Source organism: Xiphias gladius, chromosome 6 (genome assembly GCF_016859285.1).
Source record: "Xiphias gladius isolate SHS-SW01 ecotype Sanya breed wild chromosome 6, ASM1685928v1, whole genome shotgun sequence".
In the NCBI taxonomy this organism is placed as follows: Eukaryota; Metazoa; Chordata; class Actinopteri; order Istiophoriformes; family Xiphiidae; genus Xiphias; species Xiphias gladius.
In genome coordinates, this window is record NC_053405.1 from 2,037,414 (window position 1) to 2,064,500 (window position 27,087).

Consider the following 27,087-nt stretch of genomic DNA (forward strand, 5'->3'; position numbering starts at 1 on the left):
TGGAGGAAGATCAGCACCTCAAGAATGCAGCACCAAAGACCCCCAGTTTTTATATATCTGGAACCAGTTCCAATTTAGAACCGGTTCTTTGTTGAGCCCTACTGTTAATCATGTTCAGGAACTTTAGACTGAGCGCAGCAGTAAACCGTGGACAAAGAGAAACTTATCAGTCCACCTGGACGACCTTTTCCTTGTTGATTCTTGCTGTTTTTACTTTGGCAGGTGTCGGTTTTAATGTCCGGCCTTGACGACATATCGTTCGCAAACAGTGTGGGAATATGATTGAATATGACTGAACAAAGCCTAATGAGTCTTCTTGTTCTTTTTCTCTCTCCGTTCTCTGCCTCTCTCCAGAAGGAGTTTGCAGCTCCCCCTCCTCTCCTCTTCAGGAAGCTGAGTAACCCCGACCTGTCGCCCGCAGCAACGGCTGCTACAAAATCCAAACTGCACCGCCAGCTTAGCCAGGACGAGAGCCGGGCCCGACGCAGCAGCATGGCTATGACCGGTACGCACGGGGCTGGGAAATATGAAAATGAGCTGGAGTCATCTCAATGTTTAATTCTATCGTGACAAACTTTATAAAATCTACATATCGTAATAAACAGTCACAAAACATTGACATACGATATTATGAGATACTGCATCATATGAGAAAAAGAGTTGTAATGTAGAGGCTGTTATATTGTAACATTATTACAACTTTACTATCAAAGTTTTTCAGCCGTACTTGTAAAATTGCATCATCATGACTTTTTCTCGTGAAACTGTGATTTTAGTCCTGTAGTATTATGTGTTTTATTTTTTTTAACATACAAGTGCAACTTCATCCTGATAACATCAGCTTTTCTCTCAAAACATTCCGACTTTCTTTCGACAGTCTTGGTCCTTTATATTTGATTTAGAAGGAAATTACCTTTCTAAAAACTTGCGGTCTTCGTACTTTGTACTACTGGCTTTGTTTATTAAACTCGGACGCGGTGGTTTGTGTTCGGATGAAGCTGCGTCAGGGAGGCAGGTCACAGCAGTCAGCAGCTGCTAAATCTTTGACCTCAGCGGGGTGTGAATGTGATCCTCCCCAGTTTGAAGAATTCACACCCGCCGCTTGGTTGCGTTAAGCTTTATTCACACAGGACTGGTGTTACCTGAGGTCATCCTGAGACTCGGGATAACTGCAGAGATCGTCCGTCTTCTTAATCCTGTGCCAATCCAGATTAACTGCCACATTTCACCAAACAGAGGTCATGTGATGATATTAATCCCTTGTGAATCAGAAGCTCTGAAATGTAGGGTTGGTTGTATTTTTTTTTTTCATAAAGACTAGTTAGTTGTTTGTGTTTCTTTTGTCTTTGGGGTTTTGGATTATGACAGCTGCAGTTGGAATCATTCATGTGAGCTGTTACTGATTTTGAGCCGGGTGGAGACACATTATGTCTGAATCAGATGAGGATACGATACACTAAACCTTAGTGAAACACGAACAGTCCAGAGGTGCTTCCAGTCCAGAGTGAACAGAACAGAGCGCGGTGTTTGACTGGAGTGTGACCGAAAAGCAGGTAGGTTGGGTTTGAGTTGAGTCTCTCCAATTTCTCGTCCCTCCCTCCACAGGTAAGCAGCTGCTGCCTCTGTCCAGCAGTCTGCACGCCGGGGTGAGTCAGCTGGCCTGGCAGGGGCCCCCTGGAGGCTTGGGAGGCCCCGGGGCCGTCGGGGGAGCATCCGCGGGAGGAGGAGAGGTCAACAACCTGGTCCGTATGAGGAGCCAGACCCTGGGACAGTCTGCTCCATCACTCACCGGACTGGTCAGTACACAAGTATCCACAGAGGCTGCAAAACGCCTCACGATCTTAACAAGTCATTCCCTCTCAGATCCACGTTGGAAGAATTAATTTTCTGAAATTAAGTAATACTAGGGTGAGAGAGTTGTACTTTCCCACAGGGGCTATGTGCCATCCTGTGTTTGGCGGTCGAACTTAGCCCAGGGTAGCACTTTTCCATGGACACCTTAATGGTAAAAATTATAGCTTTTAAAACAATAATGGACGAAAACAGGCAAAGTTCTGACCCTATCGGATCCTTACCAAGTAAATGTCTAACTAGACACAAGGTACAAAACTATTTACAAAAACCTCCTAGGCCCTGCATCTGCCACCTTGACGACTGAAACTTTCTGGGATGACTTGTCAAAAATCAGGCTAAAGAGTGCTTTAGGTGTTGTTAAGTCTTTAATGCAGTCTGATGGTCTGATATCTGCAGACTCACAGTGAATCGGTCTGGCTCCATATGCATCCTGTCTGCTGGACTTAACCTCTGCCAGCTGAATGCAGGGAGGCAGACTGAGGATGACTCAGGCTTTTACAGCCACCGGCCCCACACACACACAGAAACGCTTGTTTACTCACATCTGAGAGGGAGTAAGAAGCAGAAATGACAGTTTTCTGTGATGCGTGTAGTGTGTACATTGGTATATATGTGTGTGTGTGTGTGTGTGTGTGTGTGTTTGATCCAGATATAATGAGTCAAAATGCAGCACGGTGCAGTGCTAACCCCATATGACTGTCGTGCAGATGAACGCTGCTGCAGAGTTAGTGCAGGTCTGCATGTTTGTGCTTAAGCTCTACTCTGACTCCTGCTGGTTGGACAGGGGATTACCCTGCTCCAACCTTTTTTCAGTTACTCTGACTAAACAAAACATGGTTTTTAAAATTTTAGCATGTTCCCTTTTTATTATTTAGAGTTTTGAAGTTATTTCTTTCTCCCGGTCTCCCTCGAAAACCGCTTCTATAAACTAGATCTATGCTGTGTTTTTATCTGGGCTTTACAGTCGTAGGGCTGCAACTTATTAGTTTATTATTGTCATTCTAATCAGTTGATGTCGTTATTCACTTAATTAATTGCTAAGTTTATAAAATTATGCCAGATGTCTGTGAGATCTTCAAATTACTGACCAGCAATAAAAAAAAAATCTAGAAGTTACTGAAAGAGAGAAAGGAAGCAGATCCTCACATTTGAGAAGCTGATTTTGCTCTTTAAATTACTTGATGACAGACTAGGTTTTAAAATATTTATGGAGTCATTTCCCCCCCATGTTTTTTCATTTCAGTCCTACTGGACCCGCCGATTTCAGGTTCAGTTTAGTTATAATGAGTTGTGTTTCGTTCAATAATTCATAATTGGCGCCTATACATCATCCAAACACGATGGGAATCCTGGGTGGCAAAAACTCAAATCTTATTCCCCCCAAATGGTAATAAGAAAAAGATCAGTTTGCTTTTCCTGCTTTTACCCTGGGCCTTTTTCTGACGTGACTGAGACTCTCAATCCTCGACGTGTGTTGAAAACATACGGGCAAGAAGCACAGGTCCCACATGGATTTTTTTGAGAAGCGTAAATGATTGAAAATATCCGTAAATGTCATTCCTAGCGAGCACATGTCGTGACCTGCAAATAAAGGGAGTGAAAACCAAGTAAAATCAGTCTAAGGTGAAAAGGGTTAAGAAATGAAAAAGACAAACTAAAACCTGATCAAGCAGAGGAAACAAAACTAAATTAGAGCCTAGTTAGAACTCACCTGCCGAGGCCTGATCCGGTTCGGGATGAGAATTAAATAATAATCTGGATTACCTGATACGAGACTGTGACACCTGTTAAACACCTGCTGCATCTGAAAGCTACCAGCAGATGGCAGCTGCGTTTAATGTGAAAAGCATCACCAAGCGCTTCGTCTCGTATCTGCTGTTTGCTGAAGCAGCTGTCTGCGCTTTGAAGGTATGATGTGGACAGCTTGTGACTTCAGCACTGTCATCGGTCATCTGACACAGCGAAGCCCAGAAACTCAACAAAACACACAATGAAATGAGTTCCATGTTCAGCAGATCTCCATAGACTCAGCGCATATAGCCCATAAGTACTGTGCCAGGGTTACAAATGTTTTTTCTATGGTTCTGAGGTAGTGCTGGTTGAAGGACCACGTCAGTTGGACGAAAATCCGTCAAGCTCAAATGAATAGTTTATTTTGGCCGGTTCGAATGACCTCACAATCGGCCATTTCTTCCCTCTGAGGCTCCGAGAGGGATTGGTCGACGTAGCCAACAGGAAATTGTAGCCTGGATGTAAAACAGAAAATATGATCTGCAGGGTTATTCTAGTTGAGCAAATAATCGCAGGTTGTTATATTTCTCAAGGGCAAGTTTATTAATGTTTTCCTTTTTCTTGGCAGACTTTCCTCTCTCCTGTTCACCGTTACACCATCTCGCTCTCACTCTCTCTCCTTCTCTGACCCTGTTTCAGTCCCTCTCATTCTGTTTCTCAGTAAACAACAGTTCGTGCACATCATATTTCAGTGTCTCAGGGTCACGGCTGTCAGAGTTTTTATATTACAGGACTTAAAGCTGCATCTCATGGCTGGAATTGACTCACATTAGGATTTAGGAAGAACACCTGAGCCCCTCTGACTCACTTGGAATCAGAGGGGTTTTCTGGCTTTCTTCTTCTCTCTTGTTTCATATTTTATGAAATACAAGATTATTTTTGGAGAGGGAGATTTCTGTAGGGTCTGTTCTTATACTTTTTTTTCTCTCCAATTTTAAACTTTTCCATGCTGTTTACCGAGAAAGTCACAGTTTAACTTTTTTTTTTTTGGCTCTTTGCTGACAGTAATATTACATGCCGATAGTATGGTTAAATGATATGGAGAGACACAGTATTTTGATAATCATGGGGTCCTCTTTTGGATATACATGTGCACTTAGTGGGCACTTTATTAGGTACACCTGTACAGCCTATTGCAATCCAGTACAACCGCTCTTTCATTAATTCTATCTTTACCAAGCTTATAACGTTTATTTACGAGGGAGGTGTTGATTTAGTGACAGCATATGGTTATTACTGAAGATGTGTTCAGTGATGTTGTTTTGTAATTTGGTTGAAACGTGTTTCTAATATTATGGCCAGTCATGTATGCGTATGCGATGGACTACACATCAAAACCTCTCTCGCTATGACGCAGTCCAGTGCAGCATCACCACTAACTACGACGTCAATAATAAACATGCGCTGTAGCTGAATTAACAGCTCTGTGAAAGTATCAACCAAACCCGAATGTCATAAACGCCACAACTTCATGAATTATGGCCGAGCTGTTGTATTGGATTGCATTAGAATTTACAGGTATACCGAATAAAGTGGCCACTGAGTGTCCCCCTCAGACATTAGGTCAAATCAGCCGTCAGATCGTTGTTAAAGGGACAATGTGTATGAATCGGCCGACGGTCAAATTCACACTCCAAACAAATAGGGGGCAGCATAGTACCAGAAAGCTGGGGTGTCCAGCCCTAACATAAGAACCAAGGAAATGCACTCTCTTCTTTTCTTCACATTCTGTTGATGATCTTAGTTAAATTTGGAATGTTTTAAACTCAAATACTTACATTTTGCCCCTTTAAGCTTCTTGATATTAGACTGAACGATAGAGGGAAGTAAAACTGTATTTTTCTGCTAAATTAGATTTAGTGGTTCATTTCTGGTGCAGGTTTAGTCAACAAATTTGTTTCTTGCATTTCTTGATGATTAAAATGAATTCCACAACATAAATACATGTCTATTTATCTATTTGGGAATCAGGTCCCATTTACATGTTACGTGTTTTTCTTCTTTTTGTTTCCCTCTGAAAATGCCTCGCTCAAAATAAAGGTAAAAAGGCACATATAAGAGAAATGAAAACACAAGTCTATAACTGTGATGGCAACAATGCAACAACAACCGTCATCAAACTTCATTATCATCACAGTCAACAGATGTACTGAGCTTAATGCAGGCTTTTATTGAATGTACATGTATGTACGCTAAGTTGTATAGTAACCTCTGTGTTTAGGTATCTAAGAAATAGCCAATATACTTACATGTTGATAAACAGTAAAACAACATATATTAATTGGCCCCTAGTTGACATGACATCACTTAAAAAATCTATTTAGTGCCGCTGTAGTAGGAGGATTAGAGTTTAAGAATTTGTTTGTCCCCTTGGTGTTGGGATTAAAAACTGTACCGGGCCACCCTGGATGTTAATGGACGGACAACGTCCTCGATCTGTGTGGTGTTAACACCCGTGTCGTTGAGGTGTCCCCGTGTCTGTGTGTGAAATGAATGGAGCTCATGGTGTGTGTGTGTGTGTGTGTGTGTGTGGGGGAAAGCTTTTGTGGACATCCAGATGGTGTTTACCTCTTGACTAATGGACGAGGGTCTGCTCGCTCCTGCTTTCCCTCGCTCTGACACATTTCTGTTTAAGTGCGTGTGGTGTGTGTTTTCCTAGGGTAACAAACAAGTATTGCCTGGTAACCCCAGCAAGTGCCAGGTGGTGTGTGTGTGTTTGTGTGTGTGTGTCGGTGTGTGTGTGTGTGTGTGTGTGTTTCCAGTAAAATTGCCCCTAAGTGCTCTGTACCTGAACAGTATATGAACACAAGAGTCTCTGCAGAGCTCAGTTCTTTCACCGAGCAGCTTCATTCACTGAAGGGGTGAAACTTCACAATAACACACGGTCAAATTAGCATATTATTAGCATTTGTTTTGGAGGGAAAAAGGAATGAAAGACTCTGCCGGAGTTGGAATACAGGGCTGAACATGAAAGCGGAGTGCTGCTGTTTTGGCACATCATCATTAAACACAGTGAGACTCTGCTGGGAGGGAGGCAGATACATGAGAGTTTGAAACAAGTAGATCACAACAAGATTCAGGTAAATAGATTTTGAAAAGGCATTGGCTTAATGTTTATCTGTTTACCTCGCCACTGCAAATGACCCCAAACAGGAGTTTTCCTCCACACTTGCTGTCCTGACACTGAGAAGGAGCACCAGTTGCTTCGCACAACGTTTTCACATTAAAGGAAGTTTAATATTTTTAGAAAATCTGGGTTTTCATTTTCCTTTCGAGATGAGAGAATCATTGTTAATCATTATATCTGGTCACTATCCCTGACTTTTATCACACAGGCATTAATACATTTATGAATATGTTTTTTTTTAATTGTCTGTTATTCTATTTATTGTACTATTTATTCATTTTTACTTATTTCTTTTTCGCATAAATATTGCCACATATATGGGAAAATACTGTGAACGGGTTCCTCCCTCCCAACATTCTTTAAGCAGGACATTTAATGATCTTTCCATTTGTTTCAGATATTGTCATTTATTTATTTGACTTCTTGTTTAACCTGTAGGCTCTTTTCATCTTAGAAACATGAAACAAACTGTCCTCTGCAAGATGTTCATCCATTCAAAAAAAAAAAAAAAAAAGAGAGAGAGAGAGAGAAATAAAACCTGGAATAAACAGAGCAGTGTTTAGACATACAGTTCTTTGTGAGGCACTCTTGCTGTCTGCAGACATCAGGCCCGGGACTCAGTGACTTCATCCTCCATGCTGTTGTGTCGGAGCTGCTGGGGAACGGCACTGATGCAGCCACCGGTTAAATATACATGAGCATGTTGAGTAAATACCGGGCCCTTTAACGAGCCTCCTCCACCTTGACCGACTGACAGAGACAGTGATGGAGACAGCTGGTTTTAATGGCTTTTCAGCCTCTGATATCACAACTGAGTCAGTTTCAGTCCAGGTCTGTTTGTTGTAGACAGTTGGGATATAAAACGATATTGTGTGTGATGATTGATCCCAGTTGTTTCCGTGAAGATGACTTTTTTTTCGGCAGGTTCGACATTTATCTCTGAAATTAGAACGGGCAACCTAACGAGCGCGTTCAGGAGAATATGTACAAAAACGGACAAGAAGGAAACCGACACTGAGGGCACGAATCCTGCCATCCCTCGCTCTGTGCGGAGTTTACACTGTTCTACAGGCAACGTCAGCCTTTTATTCCACTCTTTCTTTGCTCATGCAGTGCAAATAGTTGTTGTAGATTTAGTTTTGCTTTGCTCTGTTGCGTCAGTCAGTGTTTTCACAGGATTTTGAGGTTTGTGTAGCACGAGGCTCTGAATGTTGTCTTTCTGTCGTTAACTTTGTTCACCATTAGATGATCGGTGAAGCCACCAAGGGTAGAATTTGAAGCTAGAGCTAAAACCTGCTCGAATAGTTGCTAAATGTCACTCGATTTCGAATACACCGTCATATTCATGACATTATTGTGTAGCATTTGCATTATGCCTGGTGTCCACTGGTTTCAGCCCTTTACCTGTTTGCTTCTCTCCTGCTCTCTCCGCTCACATATACACTATTTTAATCCAGCTGAATTCCCACAAAGCTGTTGTCATTTACATGTTTTTCTGTTTCTGTCGTCAGACAATGGAACAAGTATAAAATAGTGACTGAAAGGTGGCCTATTAAGACGACGTGTTAACCAGCAGTCACTTCCAAGCCGTTTCCAAGCTGCTGCTCTGCTGAAATCCTGATTTTTATAACCGTGACGGCGTCTGACAGAATCGTCACACACATGAGTTAAAGACAACGGCTGTGCTGTGATTTCAGCTGTAAAACCGTCACTCAGAGAGAAAGTTAGAAGCTCATTCACGTCTGTGTCAGCTGCCGTGGGCTGAGACGCATCCAGAGGTGTGGAGGGAAAGCCCGACCTCTCGGTCCAAAAAGTCGCCAGATTCGTCGCTAGGTGCTTTTGTGAACAAAAGTTGCTACAGGCGTGTGAAGGTATTGTGCAGAAATTTCAGAAATTCGTTTAAATGTTATGCAACAATTTAATGGAAACAAAAACATTTTGGCCTCCTTGTGGTTTTTGATGAACACAGAGGCTCATCTAAAGACAGAGCTACCTGTGTAGCTGTAGCACTAACGCAGTGCTACGCTATTGTTGTCTGTAGAAAATGGGACAAATGAAACCAGAGAACGCTGTATGGGTTTCGTTCTGACTGCAAGTTGACTTAAAGATGTTTTTCCTGGTAAAAAAGCACAGCAGCACCAAGACTGTAAAGTGCTTTGAGGGTAGATACCGTGGTGATGACTCATGTTGAAGGCTGGACTCTCTCAGAGGAGATGGTGGACAGAAAGAGCTCGGCTCCTCTACTCCTTGCTTATCTACGTGGTGTCTCTGCTGCTTATTTTCACATTCACCTCACACACGCACACACACACGCACACACACACCTCTTCATCTTGCTGCAGGCTGTCAGTTGTCCTTGTCACCAGCATGATTCATTGCTAAAGAATGGAAATTGTTCTGTTCTGACTTCACCTGCTGAGAGACAGCAGGACAAACAGGCCTGCTCCCATTCAACACACACGTACACTATACTGTATATATAAATGTACCCACACACATTGGAAACATGCACACACACACATTTACTTCACGATCCTGATCCCTGTGAGCCTGCTTAGGGCTGTTTCTAATTCTGAATTTTCTGCAGTTCTACCGTTACATGATATATGAATTTTTTACCAATGCCAAAATTATAATTATAAAAAGCCTTTTTTTTTTTTTTTTTAAATTTAACAAAAGCAGCGAAGGCTCTCGCATTTTAGATTGTTTCTAATCCCAAGCAGTTAAAACAGAACTTTGCCTTGATTAGAATTAGCAAATTTTTGATTGAAATCAGGAACTATCTGATCAAACGGAACTGCTGAGCTAAAAAGACAGTCAGTGCCAGATTTCGGCTCAAGACAGTTCCTGCGTCTGGAGTCTGCTGCTGTCAACATTACCCTCTGGAGTTTGTGTGGGTAACAGAAGACAGTAACAGAAACCACAGGGTGATTGTAGTTGAGATCAGGCAGCCATGCTGTATCAGACAGTGGAAACAAACTTTGAGGGACATTCACTTTATAACTGCCCATGATCTCATTGTTTTGTTTTTCTTTGTTTTTTTTGTTGTTGTTTTTTTGCCACGAAACATTTCTTTTGATGATAATGTGACATTTTACACATCTTAAAACTCCTGTTCTTAAACTAGGTTCTGAAGATAAAAGCCTGATCTTCAATGTTCTACTGAAGAAGTAGCCCTCATGGCTTAAAGCTCTCCAGCACTGTGCTGAAATTCCATCGTGGAGCCGCGGCCGTTTTAGATTTGAAAATAGATACTTGTGTCAATCAAAAATATTCTTGCGTTTTTTTTTTTTTGGTTTGTTTGTTTTTTACTGCCGCGTAGCAGGAATACAGCTGTACATGTAGGTATACAGCCATAAGGAACCCCATATTTTGTAATAAGAAAGTAGGCCTACTTTATTAAAAAAAAATCTTTATTTACACTGTGGCTCAGCAAAGTGTCAGCTCAGTAATGCACCTGACTGCGCTACTTTCGGACTAATTTGGCAATCGATGGACAGGCGATTAGAGATCAACGGAGGAAGGTGCGTTGAAGAGATAAGTGTATTGGCAATCCTTAATGGCTTTTAAAATTGTGCTTGGAATTGGATACAGTTACCAGAATGCGGTTTTCGACTGGGTGATTAGATAATGCATTTTCCCGCCATTTGGACCTTTCAAGTTAAGGTGAGGATTCACATTAGCATACAGCTCGCTAGGCTATGTTTTTAGCATCTTATACCACAGTGCACTTTACCTGTATGTTGGTTTTGCACAATTTTTTATTGTACATTATATTATTTTTTAATTTGTATCAGTTGTGGTAATAAAGATGTCATAGTTGAACTTGCCATCCGGACAACTGGGACAAATCCTGCTGGGCTGGCACATTGGTGGGCCAGTGGACAGATTTATAATAATAAAAAAAAAAATCCATACAGATTTTAACGATCATTTCAGTTTCTTTACTGGCCCTCTCTGTGTGCCTGTCATTCGGGGTGCACATGAGAGCGTGCTGCGTATATGCTGCAGGACTGGGCGCTCACTGGCCCCACACAACAAGTTTCAACCCACCCCCGCGAATACATTTCAGGCACGGACATTTTTCTTGCTTTAGGCCCTGGCCCCTATAAAAACCACTGACATTGTGTTCTGTGGATCATCAGGGGTAACAGGGCCAGTGTTCCTGTCATTTGTGATAACCAGCCCTTTAAATGGGTGAGGCATAATTTATGGAATGGTGTACATATGGTATTATTTTTAAATTGCTTTTTCTTGGGAAATATAAGGACAGAACGAAATCTGTTCATGTAAAACACAGCCAGATCGTTGTGCTCATCCCTCATACTGTATCTTCCCTAGTACATCATGCTGACATGCCTACTATATGAACATAGCTAAGCTTCCTCTGCCCTTCATGCTCAGATTAAGGTAGAGAGTATGTGTGTGTGTGTCAAATTCATTAATCTATAAAACAGAGAGGCAGTATTCCCATATAGATGAGACATTCCATGCATTCCCCTTTCCCCTTGTATAATCTCCTTACTTATGAGACAGGGCTTCAAAAAATTTTTACCAAACATTAATACTTAAAATTACCTGTTATAGGCATGTTTGGAAGCCAAGCCTTCTTTCCTTTGCATGCTCTCTCTATAAGTCGTCTTTGCTACTCTTTATTTCTTTATTTCAGTTTCTTTTTATCTCTGTATTTTTGCTGCCATTTTCTTCATTCCCATTCTGGCTCTATCATCTTCTTACTGTCTTCACTGCACTCTTTTTTCCTTCCTGAGTCTCTGCTTTCATCTCTTGATCCTCTTTAAGTTGAGAAATAGAAGCTTAATCTTAAGGGGAGTCACTCAGTGTGTTGGTGGCAGAAAGTGCAGCGCCGAGTCAAGCTGGCAGGCGAACAGTTACTGAGGTTCAGGTGAGAGACGAGTCTGCTCAGCTCAGCTCCACACGACTGCAGTGTCCTTGTTTGAACTTGGACTCCGCAGTAGAAGAGAGGTGCAGCAGAGAGTGCTTTTAGTAATGATCAACTTCACTTCAGACAGCAGCTTTCTTACGAAATTCACCGGAATTTTCCACTGTTTGTGAAAGGTCTCACTTTGGGAATTTTTAGTGGTATAACCTAGTCACGTATATTCCAGGAGAATTCAGGGAATATCAAACACATATTACAGAAATGTAACAGGGCTGGCTCATTGTTTTAATGTTATCTTTTATCTACATACAATCATGATGTTGCAAAAGCCATGCATATTCATTTTGGCACCTCAAAGAGCTGTTTGAAACCACAGAAATGAATGAAAGCAGTAACTCAATAAGGCTAACATATCGAGATTCTGAAATTCCCCCAAACTTCAGCAGCCAGAAGATAGACCATACAGTTTCTGTAGCAATAATTCCAATTCACACATTTTAATAATTGCAATTTTTAGCACTCAAAAAATTGGTCTCATCTGGTGAAACAGAGATATATAATTGTGTGTCATCAGCCAAACAGTGTAGTTGACATTGTGATAACGTTGCTTAGAGGGAGCTTGTGTAAAGGAAATATAATTGGGCCCAGAATGCTTCCTTGAGGAACTCCAAAATCAGTATCAAGTGTTTGTTTTACAAAATCACCTAAACTAACAAAGATTTTGAGCCAGAGTAAGAAAGAAGTTGTTAATTCTATTCAATGAGTTTCATAGCAAGGGCTTGGTGTCATTTGAAATTTTACATTTTTTCACAAAAAAGGCTTCTCATATTTTTAAAGTATGTTATGATTTTAATGAAAATGATGAAATAGGCACCCCACACTTAGTGACCATCTTAATATGTAACTCGATGATTTCAGCATCTTGGTGTATTTTTAGTGCATCACTCATTTGTAGCCAAGTTGTTTGTAAGACAAAAGGGAAGTGTGGCCGTTGACGGTAAAGCCATGATACTGTTGATACACACACAAGTGAAATTGAGCAGGGTTTTGTTTCGTGTCACTGTCAAATGTGAAGGGCAGAGATGAAGCCGGGAGGGTTACAGGTTTGACTTCCCATCTCACACCTCAGCAGACAAGAGATTCAACTCCAGCGGAGCATCCTTTGATGAGATGGAAAATATTATGCAGAAGGAGGGATGAGGGGAAAAGAGCAATGCTGTGATGGACAGAATAAATAAATCAAGCCAGAGTGTAATAACAAAACTCACGCAGGGGGTAGAGGAGGTGAGAGGGGAGTGGAGGGAAGTGGATGAATCAGAGATGGAGGTGAAGTGAGGAGCCCTGTCTGGTCTTGTGCACTTGCTGTCTGCTCTGTCAGGGGAAGGGAGCAAAAGTAAAGAGAAATATTCATAAATGGAGGCACCAACATGTCATGTTAAGACTTATTTCTTGCATATCTTAAACTCTTCAGAAACACATATATTTGTTTTTAACTTTCCCATTTCACTTTAACAAACAACAGCACCCTTTGCTGCTGCAGCATTTCTTAACAGTATTGTATTAGCCCAAATATAAGCTGACTCTGTCTTATAAGAAAGAAAAGAAACACTTAATCAGACTAGTCCTTGGCTTGGATCAGCCAGGATCGACTGGGCCTTCTTCAAAGTCCTGACCTTGTACAGATGAGTTAAGTCATTCGAAGTCGTGCCTGCAATTTCGCCGCACACTTTGATGACACCCTGCAATCTGTTTCTATTTTTGAGGTTGAATGACCCCTACCAGAGGCCAAAGAGAGTGTGAGGACAGATTCAGTAAAAAGGTATTGTCAACATTTAAACTTCAAAGCTTACGCTAAAAGTACATGCGCTGATGGGCTCTTCTACGCACAGCATTCACCTGAAGCTCGAAGGTCAGCTTGTCATCAATTACAGTGCCAAGATATTTACAGTCTAAGGTGCTGTGCAAACTCAACAGCCTGATCATTAATCACTGTTGTCATCTCTTTAGTTTTACAAGGTTATTTTTTGTTATGCGTAGGGCTGAATAGCGAACCGTAGTAATTTTTGTTCAGTGATCAAAAAAGTGTCTGATACATCAGACAGTGTGAAGTACCCATGGCTAAACTCACTTGTCTGCTCAGATTTGTATTCCTGTTAATTTAGCCTTTTATCAGACAATTCCTCAATTTCAATCACTATGATAAGGAGTGAAATGGCCAAGGAAAATTACCGGAAATTCCTGGGTTTGACTAAAGTTTGGTCCGAGCCTCCAGCCATCAGCATAAAAAGTTAGTCTGGAGCCTCTTTACTGCTTTCAAACTTTTTGCCAGTGCACTTGCTTCAACTTGCAAAGTTGCAGCTTTAAAGCTTCATTTTCTCTTTTATGGTCTTACTCCTAATGTGGTCCTTAATTAAGATTTAAATAGGCTAATAAATAATTGAAGCATGTGACTGGTCTCACATAATAAAAGCTCTTTATAGTCCATACCGGGAGTTTCAGGGGGGTTGATTTCATAACAAACACTTTCATTTGGCAGAATTAAGCTCATGTCCCGTTAACTATTCAGCCCCTGGGCTCTTTCTGCTGCTCCTCTCTCCTCATTTGTCATTGCAGCAACCTTTACAGTTTTTCCTCAAGGTGACAGACTTTAATTGGGTGAAAATGGGAGGAGTGTATTCAACGGTGCAGAGGTCCTTGAGTCACTGGTCAGCTGCTGCCGAACCTGTAATTACCACCAGCTTTCTCTGCCTATCTGCCGGCATATCTTTAAGTCTCCTAAGTTTCTTTTCTGGCTTATGTGGCCTTTCTGCTTTTTTTTTTTTTTTTTTTTTTTAAACGATATTTGTTCATTTTTCTCCATCACTTACTTGTTCTCTCTGGGCATGTGCTTAAACTGTTTTCTTGTTCTGTACTTCCTTTACTCCATCTTCTCTCTTTCTCTGGGTTTCACCTCCTATCTTATTAGCAGCAAAGGGTTTTTAGCTTTGGATGGATAGACCACTGTGTGTGTGTGTGTGTGTGTGTGTGTGTGTGTGTGTGTGTGTGTGTGTGTGTGTGTGTGTGTGTGTGTGTGTGTGTGTGTGTGTGTGTGTGTGTGTGTGTGTGTGTGTGTGTGTGTGTGTGTGTGCGCTAATGAAAATATTAACCTGGGTCCATTTCCAGCCCTGCAGATGTTCCACTACTTTGCCGCTAATGGGAAGAGGTCAGATGGTTTGTTCATTTTCTCATCGTTTGCCTTTTTTCTTTTCGTTTGGTCTGTATTCGGCTAATTACCTCCTGCCTGCACGTGACAATCATCAGAAACAGAAACACTCTCATAAGTCTCACACTCAAACACACACCAGAATTGGGTTTACTGGTTAATTTGCTTCCACTTGATTTTTGACTATATTGAGTTAATCAGCTGCCAATACACAGACACACACACACACACACACTCTCTCATGCACAGAGACATCTCCTGCGGTGAGAGACAGCATGACTAACTGCAGACAGCAATTAGGGACAGACCATGAAAAGTTAAGTGTCTGCATGCGATCAGTGCACATTAGGAATGCACGGGGGGAAAACAAAGCACAACATCAGCCGAGGCTCCGGGACAACTAATTTCTCTGAAATAATTAGCCGACATAAAGAGGTTTTATTTTCAGACTTTTTCTGTGTTGGTTTTTCATCGCTGAGAAGAAGCTTGTTTCAAGTGGAAATGAAGCCTTTCCACTTTTTCCATTCGCTGGTACGCAAATACACGAGAATAAATGTGGGAGAGGCCTGTTAAGAATATATCTGGATGAATCCTACAATTATGGATAGAATCGAAGTCATTAGCTTGTCTGATACTGCAGTGAATATCAGCAGTTAGTTATGACTGATATGAATAAATGAATAAAGATTTGGTTATTAGCAAACCATTAGCACACGCAGGTCTAAAAGAATTACTGTGAAATCCCTGTTAGTGTTTTGAAATGCTCGAGGGAGAGACAGGAGGTGCGTTCACACAGGATAAAATACAAATATTAGTCAGAGCTTGCAAATCAGGGCTGGGCAATATGTTTGAAGTCGTTATCACAGTAAGAAGAAGATATTCTCCATTATCCAGACATATCTTGATATTCTTGAAGCTGATTCCTGATTCTAAAATAATGAACGCTGTTCCACTGTTACGTGTCACATGAGACCAAATTCTGAATATTCATAAAGAGAAACAAAGAACATTTACGTCTGTGAACAGTCAAGCTTCACACCGTTTTCAGTGGGCCAGAAGGAAGTTTGGGCATTTTGGGATATCGGGATGTTTTGGCCACATTGGTTATCGCCTGCCTATAGTTTTCAGGTTGTCACAGTACTATTGTTAACAAATAGAAACTTTTATACACCTTAAATTCTCAAATAGTGGCCTTTCATTTACTTGCATTGCAGAGAAAACCAGGCCTTTATTTTAAACGTAACATTTTATATCAGAGTATTTGAATTATTCTAGTTGTTTCTGCTTTGCCATCTTTTTTTTTTCTTGATCGTTACCATCCTTTAGTGGACGAAACTCAACACTTCCTGCACTGATATTTCACATTAAAAGCCTTCCAGTGGCTCAAAGGGGACAATCCCTCCCTTTCCTGGTACTATTTGATATGAAACATTTACAGGAACTATTACATTTTATTCATGGCAACTTAACAGCAGTCCAAAAAAAAAAAGAAGCCAAAGTAGAAGCAATTTAAAACAATACGTGATTGTATTCTGCCTATTGTTTAAATACTAGCTTTTATTTCAGAGTTTACATTCTAGCCTTCTCATTTTCCAGAAAATCAAAGCTTTCCCGAATGTTTTTCAATGATGAAGAGCAGAATCTAAAAAAACCGAGCAGTTTCTGTCCTGTAACCTTTTACCAGTTTTCAGTTTTATTCTGCCTGTCTCATTCAGCCTCTTATCCGCCTCTTCTCTTCCTGTTTTCTGCCTGTCTGCCAGTACAGTATATTTAATTTGAACCATTGAATTAGCCCATGATGAGGTCGTGTCTGTCTATTTTAAGTTAATAGCCCTCTTCGCCGCCTGCTTACATCAAGCTGAATCAGACCCTCATAAGATAGCCTCGTGAAATGGATCCGGTACTGAAGGTCTGTCGTCTCTTTCTGTAAATCTATCTCCTCCTCCCACCGTGGTCCTCACCGATTCATCCTAGTTATAGTGTGTATATGTGGGTATAAGATGAGAGAAGATGACAGTTTCATGATGCCAGTGGGAGCAGTGATTTGTGGCAGCAAACTGAAATAGATACAGAAAACTGGAATATAGATTAAGAAGCAGAGCCAGTGGGGGACTGTATAGACACAACACAGGTGAGAGTTACAAATCTAGAACCTTTCCAGTACAAATGGAAGAGTGAAAAGGTGAAATGTACTGCAGCGTTAAGTCTGTTCATACTGGCCATTAAATGATTCCTTCCCAAAGCATTTTCAATACAAGTGATGGGGGACAAAATCCACAGTCCTCGTTTTGCGTTCAGAAGTTTATCTGAAGCTAATATCATGTTCCATTTGTCTGAGTTGGACAAATCAAGTTAATATCTCCCGAAGTCTTTTTTAGTGCAAAATTCCCTCTTCGTGTTACTGACCTTCCACTGCAGCTCAACAGGGAAACACAAAGAAAGAAACCCGTCTCGGTTTTTTAAATGGCACCTGGCTAGTGTTTTAAGACGAGACACAAACACAGCGAGTCCAGGATGTCACGCAGTGATCCCTATTACCCCTCGCTTTGCCCGACACAGATCCGGATCCTGCAAACATGCATGGACACCTCGATACACACAAAAACATACTCATACACGTGCCCACGCTCACTTTACAGAAACGCACTGTCCTTGTCACCTTGGCAACTGCCATGTGTCCAGAGATGTTGTGACTGTCTCTGTGGTCGTCTCTCTGTGAGATGATTCACTCACCTCTCTCCTCCTGTTCTGTTTAGCTCTGAGCCTCCTGTTTAAATCAATAGATTCATTGAGCCTTGGTTGTTTGTTTTGATCAACTTTGGTGTAGTGTGTTTGTGTTCAACAAGGCAAGCTGTGTGAGTGTGTGTGCGCGATGGGGGGATTTGGGGGGTAATGCAGGCTTTACTTACTCCCATACAGCAGATAAAAGCAGAGTGGAGATAAAACGTGGCTCTGCTCTCTGGATCCCCACAGGCCACCGCTTTGGTCATGCCACTGTTTACTCCAACCGTTAGAGGAGCGGGAATACACATGTACATACACAGTTTCACAGTGTTCACACACACAACCTCAGAGACTTGTTGTGGGTTTGATTACGGGGCTGCGTTTTGGTTTAGGCAGTTTTTCCACTTCACCCAGAATAGTCATTGTTGGGAGTTTGTTTTCACTCGCCAGACCGAATCTTCTGAAACGTATCCATGACAGAGCTACAAACCACCTACATCCCATTGTCGAGCACGCAAGTTCTGCAAACACGGAGAACAGTAGATGTTGTCATTTTGGTCCTTATGAAAATTGTCCTCAGTTGATGTTCTGTCGATGGACTAATTCCACGACTCAGCCGACTGTGTCAGCTCTGTTTTGTGCGAGTGCATCCGGAGTAAGTGTCTTAGCTGCTTGCTCCTGAATCTGTCAGAATTTTTATGAATTATAATCATTTGCATATTATGGCTGTATTTGACTTCCACTCCAAGTTCAAGTAGACCGCGGCATCCTCGTTTCAGCTGCCACGACTCTTATTGTAATTAAGTCGTTTATTGACTTAAATATTACAGTACAAATATACAGTACTTGGTTTTCACGTTTGGTACGCAGACTATGGACCGCGCATGGGTTCAATACCTTCGTTCACACTTCATTAAACAGATCAAACTCTCAAGGAACAACGCTTCAGGTCCGGAAGAACCGCTCCCGTCGGCCCAGGAGTGAAAACGTCCTTCGTTTTCAACTGTGAATTTGGATTTTAATCACCACTTCTTGTAAGAGAGATTAGGGGAGGGGGTCTTTGTATTTCTGTTGATTTCTCCCATATTCCTTTGCGAAAAGTAACTACACTGGGGTCTGGTGATGGAAGTTTGCTCCAAGGATGTTCTTCTCAGAGATTAACACACACACACACATTAACACCCCAGCTTGCTATTAATTTTTCAAAAGCTGGGGTGTGTTTCTCTGCTCTCTGATTAGTTTTCAGCTTCCAGGACATACTTTTCACTCCCATTCTTTCTTTTGTCTGACTGAAAATGGTGTCCGTGACTGGAATTTTCCCGTTGGTCAAAGTGTGTGTGTGTGTGTGTCTGTCTGTTTGTTAACAATGAATTTTGGTATCCTGCAGAGTTAGGGGAAAAAAAGAACAAAACTCATCTTCCTTTCTGTCTGCAGAACACCTTTTCCTCTCTGCCTCAACTTCTTTCTCTCCATCCAGACCTTTCTATTTTCTTTGCCTTCTTTCCAAATAATTGAATGTCGGAATGAGCACAAGTGCAAACAGCAGGACACGCATTTTCAACCCGCGCAAGCACACTCACACGCACACTCTTATTTACAGAGGACACAGGTCTTATTGATCTCACACACAAATTCTGTCCTTCAGTCCAGACTCACTCAGACAGCTCTCAGCGGTTAGTGTTTTATTTATTGGACTTTATAGGATGGATGGGGGGCACACACACACACACACACAAACACACACACACACACTTATCTCTGCCTGACTTTGATAAGCGGATCTGGCACTGCGGCTGAGCCATTGATTGACAGGCGGACTGATTGCGTGCAGGGATTGATTAGTGAGATCTAGTGAGGCGGAACTTCCTCGTGTCAATCAAAACAGGAAGTTGAACATGTCTGTTCTAATTATAGATTGGCTTATTGGCTTTTGCCTCGTGTCGGAGTGTGTCGGTGTGTGTGGGTGTGTGTGTTTAGTTTGCTTGCTCTTAACAGCCCAACAAATAAATCTGAACTGAGCTAACTGGAAATAAAAGGTTTGCTTTGCATGAGATCCTTAACAGTACGACCACTTTCTGAGTGAGTGTGTGTGTTCTCCTCCATCGTTGTGAGAAGTAGTTTGAGTCTGAGTCATGTGGGACCGACGTTCGGTAATTTCTAAGTAACGTATTTGTAGGTTTCATGCGTATAAGACCAACAATGTAAACACAGTGTACAGTTACGCCCTTTGATTATAGCAATACATGTTGATGAACTTGACACACATAATGAGCCTAATGCAATAACTACATGAACAGACTTGTTCATAAGGGGCACGTACACGTGATTTAACACAATTTAACAGAAGTAGTTTCCTTCACCAGTCTTCTTGTGTGCAGGACATTCTCCTTGGTAGCAGTCCAGCGTCCAGTCCAGAGCGCCTGCCTCTCTCCACAGGGGAAAAAATGTGTTGACACTAGTTTATGATCTATGTTTAATTTGTGTGTGTGAATGTGGACATTCTTCTCTGGTTAAGCTCTTATGTGTGTTGTGTTTTAAAGTTACCTCTGGGGTGTGAGAGATACATAAAGAACGAATGCGGGCACCAACAGGGACTTAAAGACAGAAGTTGACCACAAGACTGTGTGTGTGTGTGTGTGTGTGTGTGTGTGTGTGTGTGTGTGTCCGTCCGTCCGTCCGTCCGTCCGTCCGTCCGTCGGTGTGTGTTTGTGTGTGTGTCATCGTCACACCCTGGGAGCTCTGGTTAATGATGTTTTGAGCGCAGTGTGGTTTTCTCATTTGCACTTTGAGACAAGTGTGTGTGCACGTTTGGTATCTTACACAGAACAGAATGTGACAACCAAGCAACATGAGGTAGTGGTGGCGGCAGGGGGTGGTAACAACAAATACACACACACACACACACACACACACACACACACACACACACACACACACACACACACCGCTCTGCGTCCTGCGGGAACTCAGTAAGGAGGTCTAGGTCTCCGTCTGGCCCTCTAGTTATCTGTGATTGCCTCTTATCAGCCTCTGGTTAACAGAAACAAGTGTCGGTGCTTCTGTTTGAGGTTCAGGTTATTAATAGGGCTCGTTGTTTTTGTTTATTTTTCTAAAAGAAAAGACATTTCGAGATTCATTGGAGGTCCAAACATTCTGTAGTTTGCTGTTTCTTTTTTAGCATTTTGAGTGACTCTCTGCAGGACCATCAGCAGCTCTCATTTCTTTACTCACAAGTTTTTCTCCTTATTTTCTGTTAGTGGAACCATATCTGACTGTTCACACCAGTTTATTACAGGGGTATTGCAGTCGATTGTAAACTGCAAATGTCTTGGAACAGAACACAAAACCTGGCTAAAAATCCATTCACATCTTGTGAGTTTTCACTAAAAATGTTTGTAAAACAAAAATGAGGAGTTTAAGCTATGAAATATTTACTATCCATAGTATAATCATGTAAATACATTTTTGCTTGCCAGTTGTACTGAACTGTATCATCAGATTCTGCTTTTCTTTTTTACTATTATGGAGATTTTTTTTGTTTTTTACTTACTGTACTGAATATATAAAAATAATATACTGATTATTTTATTGAGTAAATCTTAATAGTCTAATCTATAAAATGTCCGAAAATAATAAAAATTGTCCATCAAAGGTTCCAAGAGACCAATGTGATGTCTTCACACTCCTTGTTTTGTCCAAATAAGAAGAGGCCAAAACACAATAAAACAATACAAAAAAATGATAAAAATGAGTTTATAATCATGGTAAACTAAGATAACCTGCAAAAAATGATATTTCAGAAGCTGGAAACAGTGAATTTTTGAAATTTGTCCCTAAACATGACTTAAATGGGTATTTACTGTAAATCATTGCTAATTCATTTTGTCTCGATCGACTAATCGGTTCAGCTATATGTGTACTCGTAGGTTTTAGTAGCTTCAGATTGAAAAATCCTTTTTGTTCATCATAAAGAGATGGAAATGTATTTTTTGACGTAGCTCATAGACTAGTGAAAACACACAGCTCACATGGAGTAACTCGTACTGGATCAAAAAAGTGCAAAAGACAGTATGTGAGACTATTTTCTATGTGAAGTCCTTCCCCGTTCAATATCAATGTGTTTGAAGGTATTTAATTCAATTTAACTGAAATTTGTGCTCTTCATAGAATATGTTTAAACTGGAATTCATTTGATGTAAAACTTTGCTCCCAACACAGTGTGTTGGCTTTGGATGTCTTGTTTACGCCAACACTTGTGTCAGATCCACTGTCTGTGTGCGTCCTACCGTCTGTGTCCCAGCATGTGTATGATGAGCTGAGACACGCACAGGGAGCGGGGCAGGAGGATTATTCACAGGGTGGGAGCTTATTTTAAAAACCAGCTTTACTTAGTTTTATTAGCTCCCCCTCGAGCTTTTTGTCTCGTAAGCACGCACGGACGCACACGAGCGCGCACGCAGACACAAATGAATAGCTGTTAATTAGGCGAATGAGCTATTGCCTCTCTAATGGAGCAAGGCAGGGACATTCTGTGTTGCAGTGATGTATGGTTTTTGGTCTGAGCCGACCCACTAGTATTCTCTGGTCCAAAACCTAATGTCCGACATCAATCACACTAACAGGGTTGCGGCACGCACAACACTTTCTGGCGCTCTACGGCTTCTGCTTCCTCCCGCTGCACTCGTCTTTGTCTCTCTCGTTCTTTTGTCCTCCTCTGTGAACGCTGTAGCTCCCGGCCAACCGGGGGCCTTCCACTTAGGTCCACCTGTCTCATCGTTACGGTCCTGGACTGTAACAAGTCAGTCAGAGCTCCGACTCCGGCCCTGGTCTCCTTTTGAAGCCACAGGTCTGGGGTCAGTCAGATTCAGTGGATGTGTGATCTCTCTCTCCACCGCATCGGTTTAGAAGAAGATCCCATTACGGCGTCTTTCTCCTCGTATTCCTCCGTCTCGTCCTCTGTCTCACTCTTTCTCCTCGCTCTCTGTACAGTATATCTAGATTTTCTTTTCTCTGTGCATTATGTTGCCAGCCATCCATCACACTGCAAACGCATCGATCGGTACTGTAGGCATTAATTAAGAGAAGAGACGCCTGCTTGCTTTCCAGAGGCAGAATGTGAGTACGTGTGTCTGATGGTGTGTGTTTTTGTGAGTGCGTTTCTTTTACTGCAGCCTCGAAAATATCCATAAAGTTTAAGCAACATCTGACGCCATCTCAACAAACAGCTGAGCATTACAAGCGTCACGCTGGGTTGATGTTGTTTTTGGATCGTATTACAGAATAATTCACAGGTCTGCACTTTGGCTTTAACATCAGATCTGTTTCTGAATATCTTAGCGGGATGGGGGGTGGTGTTAATGGAAGTACCATTAGTAGAATAAACGTTTAGTTGATGGGAAAAACAATTGACAACAGCCCAATCAAAAATGAAAAACATTCTGTGGTTCTAGCTTCTCTTTGTCTTATATATCAGCCAATTGAATATCTCTGGATTTTAAACTGTTGGTTGTACAAAACGAGCAATTTCAAGGCATCAGCTCAGACTGTCAGAACTTTTGATGGCAATTATTCACTATTTTTTGACATTAATTTAGACCAAATGATGAATCAGTCAGTGGAGAAAAAACTAAAATGCAGCAGCAACTGACTGTTATTTTTATGATCGATTTAATCTGCGGATTATTTTCTCAATTAACTGATTAATTGTTTTGTCTATAAGGTTATCAGAAGGTGGCTGCCGGTTAGGCAGATTTTAAGTGGCGGGAAAGAGCACTTTTGTTGGGTCAGTGCTCAGCCAGTAGGTTTAGTTTATTGGTGCGTCCATAACAATAAGTAGCGCTCAAAGAGCAGCCTCCCTTCACCAGGGACGTTTTGTTTGTTGACATGTTTGCCAGCTCCGCCGACCAAACCTGTGTATTGAGATTAGGGCTTTTCGATTAAAAGATCTGGATAATTATTATGAAAAAAAAATTCCTATAATAACGATGATAAACTGATGAGATGCATCGGTTCTGCATTTTGGGTCAACTGTCGCGATAATATTTTTGGCCATATCGCCTGGCGCTAATTGAGATACAGTCACAATAGAGTACACTTCCTCCGGGGGATGTCATAAACTACTCTTTCCCAGCATGCTTTCGTGTCTCAGTGTGAGCTAATGCTTTATCTCTCGACTTGCTCACAGAGCAGACCTCTGAAAGTGTCCTGAATCCACAAGTGGTCATTTAAATGCCACTATAAAGTATTCATGTCTTCGAGCTGTGAGTCTCATGCAGTGATGGGGTCCCTGAAATGGAGGAGGAATCAAGGACAAAGAGACTGTTCGCAGGCTGCAGTGGAACATACACCGAGAGGTATGGTTGTGTAACATAGCAGCATCAGCATGGGAACAGAGTCTCCAGAGTTGCTCATAAAATAAAGTTAACATAATAATGCGTGTGGAAATTTGTAACGTGAAACCAACAAGACATTTTTGAGCGGTTTGAAGAGCTGCAAGCGAGCCCGGTTCCGCCGGCTAATCTGTGCACACTGTGCCAGACAGATCCAACATTTTTTGGTGGCAAAGCTGTAATGTTTCCCCTTAGAATGAAATGGGATTTTGTTTGGAGCATACTGGGAGCTTTACCAACAAATTTCCTTTTTTCTTAGTGGTGGCTCAATGAATGTGCTCCATCTCATCGCTTACACTTGCATATATAAAGAGAACCGTGTCGTTACTCTGCCCGGGCCCGACCTAACGTGCTACCTTCCTCATCTTTTTTTCCCCAGTAACACCGGCCTATTGTTATGTGGTCACTGTAGCTTGTACATGGTGTCTTTGTGTGGTCTCTCTGGAGTATTCCCCTCGGCATCGATCACTGACCAATAGCGACCCAGCGTTCCTAGCATCCAAGAACATCCCGCCTTACCCCCTCACACAGTCTATCACCAGTGTATAATATACCAGAGCTGACTTTAATACACAACATACAGGTATACGTACATGGAGAGCAGTGATGGAAATTCGGCACTTTGGCCCTAGTGGCACGTGGTTGTTGAATCACCAGAATTATAAAAATCTTCACTTTACTTTTTTGTACTTTTTAACTCAGAAGCTTTGCTTTATGTAATTCTAACTCAATGTTTAACTCGGCTCAACCCAGTTTAAATTCCATTTACATCACTTCAGTTCACTTAAGTTCATTCTTAATACATGACTTGCAACCTACCTCTGACCTACCAACTTACTACTTAACTGAACTCACTAATAAGATTAGCTTGGTAAGTTACTTAACTTAACTTAATATTTTACTAACTTACTATTAGTACACTTCATAAATTGCTTCACTTCACCTACTTCTTAATACTAAACATACTAGCTTAGCCTTACTTAACTTCACTCTATACTTGAAACTTAGCTTAACGTCCCCTACTACTATAGTGCTACGTATAACTACTGCACTTACTAAGAAGACAAACTTCTCAAATCTTGTCACAATAACAAGCAAGTGCACTAGACCTTTGCCCAGAAGTAATGCAGTCCAAAACTGGCTGATCAAATGATCAGTAATACAAAAGTAGAGTGCAATCACGAGCAAACATTTGGTGATAGCTTTCAGTACTTAACAGTTACAGTGCCCAGTGCCTTGGGGACATTTCTTTAGGTACCAGGAAGTATTCAGGTTCGAAACCTGGCCCTACTTTCAACTTAGAAAGACCTGTGTTGCTATAGCAGCAGCATGCAGGCGATTAAGGCACATTAACAGCAGAACAAGACATGTAAAGTAGAACAGGTACAAATTCCTGTGTGAGTTAAGGCAGATGTGTTTTTCAAACATTCCCTGAAGTCTACAGCGTAGATCTCAGCGTAGATCTCAGATCTTATCGTTCAGTATGAGATGAGAGTGAATGGAGTCCCCGCAGATCAGCTGTGCTCGGCATTAGATGAGATGTGTGTGAGGCGAAGTGAGAGTAAGGCTGTGTTTGGGGGTTCAAACGTTGGGCACGAGGTGGGAAATCAGAATAGTTAACTTGCGGAGCAGCACAGAGGCTACAGATCACAGACCGACTGCAGATCACAACAGCAGGACCGAAAACTTTGCAGAAATCAAAGCTCAGATTCAGCCTGATACAGCACGTGTCAGTTTTGTGTCAGTTGTTTTGTTTTTTAGCCATGTTTGTCCTAAATGTGCACACTTTTGCAACTTTTTTAATCAGTTGTATAACAATAAAGCCCAACTCCAAAATTGAAGGGCAAGCTTAAAAAGCCATCTTTGCTTTTATAATTCATTTATGCTGTTTTCATTAGGTCAAACGTTTGTAGTCATTATAATAGAAAAACCTTGAAAAGCCTGCCAACAACAAACTACCAGGTTTAGTCAGAGTACACCGGTATTTAAAATGTTCCTATGCCTGCTGTTAAGAGACTCTTCAATGGTATTTCGTTTTTGATGCTGTTTGTTGTCTTCCATTTTCTCCTCACGGTCATCTCATTTCATCTCTCACTTCACTCCTAATAGCATTTTTCATCAGCTTTTACTGGATTCACAAGCCAAAATGTAAAAGGAGGGTGAAAATATAAACCAGAAGCCCCAAACAAGTCTGTGCTTTGGCAGCTGGCCAGCAAATGCCATTAATGCTCCCATTAGAGTTTGATTAAAACCAAAGACATTTCTAAAAGACTTTTAATGAAACTGGATTCTCATCAGAGAGCTTTGCCAACAAAGACAATTAACGATAAAATGCTTTGGCAGCAGCAGGAAAGCAGCGGCCAACAGTTTTGATTTCGATAAAGTTCAAAATGAGAGGAACAACAGTGGAGTCATCACCTCAAAGACTCTCTGAATAGGACCAGACGGGTCCGTCTTCCTGCGGCGCGCAGAGCTTCCTCCTACGCTCTGATCTCTCTCACAAACAGGATAGTTTCTTTTCCCACTTTTCCCGTGATCGTGTTAAGAGAACGAGCCGAAGAAAAGCAAGAGATGGGGATATGGAGAGGGAGAGGAAGAACGCAACTACGGTGCAGAGGGATTGTTATTGAGCGTTAAGTAGGTAGTCCATGCTGTGTGTTCTTTAGACCCGAGGGAGGGACATGGATTAATTGGGCCATGTCAATACAGAACTCCTCTTTGAGCTGTTATTGGTACCTGGTGAATGGTTTTTTGGTTCCTCAGTGATGCACAGAACAATCAAGTCTCTAGAAAACCAAAAATGTTACATCAGACTCTTTGACAGAAGCGTCACAACAATAATTTTTTTTTTTTTTTTTTTTTTTGGTGAGTTTCAAAATGTGAGGAGCAAGGTGAGCAGTTAATCATATATCATACCATATGCACTGAGGATAAGAGATTCTTTTTAGCAGGAGGCTGTGCATTATTTTCTGGTAACAGTATCATTCCAAGTTTGACAAAGATAACAACACAAATTTTCACTTTAAGAGCATAAAGGACCAAAAGGAGGCGAGGATTCTTTGACAGTTAATCAAAGTTGATGGGGTCAGATGTGGAAACA

At 41.5% G+C, this 27,087-nt stretch overlaps 1 protein-coding gene across 1 annotated transcript in view; it reads left to right on the top strand.

Annotated features, from left to right (window-relative positions):
- The window catches only part of mast2 (microtubule associated serine/threonine kinase 2), a 178,532-nt gene that overhangs the window by 43,448 nt on the left and 107,997 nt on the right, over positions 1 to 27,087 (top strand). The window contains 2 exon segments of the mRNA XM_040129350.1: positions 355 to 505; positions 1,606 to 1,796. Coding sequence (XP_039985284.1) covers positions 355 to 505; positions 1,606 to 1,796 — 342 coding nt within the window.